General features: G+C 38.7%; 1 protein-coding gene across 1 annotated transcript in view; it reads right to left on the reverse strand.

The window, feature by feature from the left end:
- Positions 1-721: 721 nt before the first annotated feature.
- LOC131880461 (uncharacterized) overlaps positions 722-3,826 on the reverse strand; it is a gene marked incomplete at its 5' end in the record, with an annotated part of 11,641 nt that continues 8,536 nt past the window's right edge. Inside the window, 4 exon segments of the mRNA XM_059227114.1 lie at positions 722-911; positions 1,787-1,876; positions 2,692-2,802; positions 2,870-3,027. Coding sequence (XP_059083097.1) covers positions 868-911; positions 1,787-1,876; positions 2,692-2,802; positions 2,870-3,027 — 403 coding nt within the window.

Raw genomic sequence — 3,826 nt, forward strand, 5'->3', positions numbered from 1 at the left:
ATACGGAGGAAAAACATGAAAAAAACAATGTCTTTTTTCCATTGTGATGCTGAGTCACCCTCACTAAAATACAACTTGATTTGAACGATATTGGCCATGAAATAATTGTAGTCCGTAACCTTCCTCCTTGAACTCCACTGTCACATTTTAACAACGTCTCCTTCTTTTCTTGACATTGTGAACGAATCACTAAATCTTCATCTTTTGATTGAAAAGATAATTTGTCAATCCCATTCGACAAAAATATCATTTTCATCATGTTTTTACCAATTCTTGTGGAAAAAGGCTCAAGGTGTACAACGTAGATTCAGATGGTGTGGTGGTAGTCCCTCATTTTTTTAGATCGTTGGTAAATATAAGTTTTGACACGAGTCATTCTTTGGGCCATTGCATGGGCTGTTTGGAGCAGATGTTCATAAAATCCCTAGAAGGTACCTTAAAAACTTTGTAACCAAACGAAGAAAATCGATTGTTACCTTGTTTCAGGGACTTCAAATTCATATTGAACCTATCAGGGTTGGCATTTTTCGATTGCAAGTTATCCGATAATAGTGCCAATCATTTTGGAAGGCGGATCGATGCTGCCATGAACGTCACAAGAGACTTCAGTAAGTATCGTGTGGGCGTGAAAGGCTAAAATTTGCCGGCCTGACCAATAATTTCATGTTTTTTGTCCTACAATACTAAGTAAATAAATAACGTAAAGTACAATAAATGCATCTCGCCATGATAAGAATTGCAATATTTCATTTCAAATTAAGTAATTTTCTTTAGTGGTTGGTTGTAAAACGCAGATAATCAGAAAATATGAAAGAACTTTACGAGTAATCAAAATTAGGTATTCCAGGTATTTCTTGTTTCCCGGAATTAACAAGAGTTGCATGGGATGTGCTTCCACGTGAGGCAGGCTCCTAAAAGTAAAGAGAAAGAATGAAATAACAAATTCAATGGATTATAGTAAGCCGACAACTGGGTCTATTTCTTTCATTGCAACCCTAAACCTTGTCATTGTTCGACACATTCTAAAAGAAAGAAGCCATCGCTGCAACTATCGATCTACACCTCAAACTCACATGAAATGTCAATTCGTATCAGAATAATTGATCTATTGGATATGCCCTAATTAATACTGATGTGAATAAGTCGGTTTAAAAGCCTTCCTCAGAGAGGATCGATCAGGGCTGTCAATGAGTTCGGGCAAAATAGAAGCTAAGTTAAAGTCAAAGAGAGCTCTCTATGGAGGATGAGAACATGCTTGCTTGACCACAGGAAAAAGCTTATTGTACTTAAGTTGTGATAAAAGCAAATTGGAAGCATTGAATGACATACACTAATGATTTGAAGTCGTTACAGATGATTATGATAGCCTTTGAGAGCTAAATATCGAATATTTATTTTGAAAATTAACACCTAATTTTTGTTTTAAAGGCTGAATGTTTTCTCTTTTATCAGTGCTACAATTACAATAAAAAACGACAACTGTTTAGAAATCATTCAATTGAATTGTCAAAAGTTTATCAAAAATAGGGAAACGTCAAAACGTTACACTCAAAAAGGTGTATGAGCCGTTTTCACCAGACTATTTTAGACTTCGCTGCAATTTGACATTATGATGCTATTTTCCATTATACTCCAAAAAAGCCAAAATGGTTTTTTTGGGTGCCATTTTTCCAATGGCTCATGATTTGAAAAAAATCAATCCACTCTGTAAAACCCCCAAATAGGCTACATTTTCGATTTGAAAGTCATCGTTTCCGTCCAACCTCGTCAACAGGTTTCATGTTACCTCTGGAAGGAATGGTATTTCCTGCAACCATGTCTCCCATGTCCGTGTTTCCATCTGTGTAAATGCCAATCTCAAATGGAGCCGTACAATCTGAGGACAAAGCAAATGGAAATCAGCGATAAGTCCTTGTTGTATATCATATTGGCGGGTCAATTCATAATTTCAAGATTGCGTTACGTATTTGGCAAATTTCGGTTAAAAAAAAAGCAGTTTTCCTGGGTTCAAAAATGATTTTTACATATGAGGCTTTTTTGAAACGGTGTTTCCGCCAAGGTCGACCCTCTTTGAGTCGAAACCACTACCACCACCACCCAAATGCGTAAGATATTTGGGCTTGCCCACGAACTTCTAGAGACATAGACATTATTCAAAGTAAGCTCTTCAAACAACCACAAGATCTTGTTGAATAGATGAACTTAGTCAAGCTTGAGCCCAAAGCCATGCCTATCAGGAGATATGGTCAAAGTTATGTAGTAAACACCACATAAAATTCGAATTTTCGCCCTGCTCTTGGTCAGCTACATCAGCTTTTGATACCACATATTTACAATGAAACAAAATAAAAATGACCTGCCATTAATTAAGGAAATCTACGTTTCTTATTTTTCTACTTTTTTCGAAAAGTGGCTCACAGTCGCAATGACCAAAAGCAGCCCGATTTGGCGGGAAGCTCGTTCACAGTCCATATCTCCGGAAATCCGTGGCTTGCCCCACCATCTGGCCCTGTATTAAGTTTGTCCTTATAACTTTGGTTAAGCAATGGAGATGGTGAACAAAATCCAGTGACACAGTTGCTGAGTGGTAGTGGTCTTTGTCAATAACCTCAATTAATTGACTCAAAAAATGACCCTACGTGAAGTGCTCAAACGCCAATTTTGATCACGCAACAAATTGAAACAACTCACCGCAAACAGGTAGAGACTCCGTGGCGCCATTTTGAGAACTCAAGAAAGTTCCACAGAATCTACTTGCTATATTGGCTTGCTCTTGGACCGACGAACAAGTGGCAGTGGATGCTGAAAATTCAAACCAATTATGTAAAACAAAATGTGGCTGAATTAGCATTTGTGACCTTGTGCTTGCCTGCAATTGAGACATAATCTTGAGTACAAGCCGAATCCGTTTGGGCCGTATCTATGTCCCCATCAGTGACAGGATCCAAGCTGAATGAGTTCATGTTGGTGCAAGGCGTATATTCCACACAACAGAAGCCACTTTCTTGACGAATACAAACAGAGTACCTTGAGAAGAAAGGTAGAACTGATGGAGCCGTTGTAACAATCATTCTCACATTTGAGAATATGCCAAAGATACTGTAGATTACATATCCATGAGTGATTCAAAAAAGTATTTAAAATGATCCCGACTCTCCTTTTTCATGCTCCCAAGTTTACAGTGGGTCTTTAGGCAAACATTTTTTTTTACTTTTAGGACAATGTACTTAATTAAAGATTCAAAGTAAGATTAGTAACATCAAAATGATTTAAGTAAGCATGTAGCATTGTCTTAACATGTCATATGCACTTTTTTGATCTACAGTATCAAGTATCCCAGTACGTGGTGGGCCATTCAAAACTTTATAGCTCCATGACTCGTGATTGGTTCGTCAAAGACGAAAATGGTACTTTTAGGAGAATAAACTTTACTACCTTTTTACTACCTTTTTAGTCAGCTGACGCCTTGAATTGCGGACGTGCTCTTTTACCCCTCCGACTTGAATATTAGTCTTTAATGGTTTTAAGTTGATGACATAGTACCAATTGTGATATCAGTGAGTGGGGCCACGCCCTCGAACAGTGGCCCCCCATTAATCTGTGATATGCCCGGTTCAGTGCACCTCTCCTTCCCATCCTTCCTCTGCCCATATCCCCCGGCCAAAGTCTTTTTCAAGACGTGAGCTTTTAGCCCTCCAACCCTCTTCCTCTTCCCAATCATCCCTTCCCTTTTCCCCCCTCAATGGCCATAGTGATCTCTCTTTTCTAGGTCGGATTGAACAACTCGGTATCGCGAGGAACCAGCATCGGCGGCAACAGCGGATCA

The sequence above is a fragment of the Tigriopus californicus genome, chromosome 5 (genome assembly GCF_007210705.1).
Source record: "Tigriopus californicus strain San Diego chromosome 5, Tcal_SD_v2.1, whole genome shotgun sequence".
NCBI classification, from domain to species: domain Eukaryota; kingdom Metazoa; phylum Arthropoda; class Copepoda; order Harpacticoida; family Harpacticidae; genus Tigriopus; species Tigriopus californicus.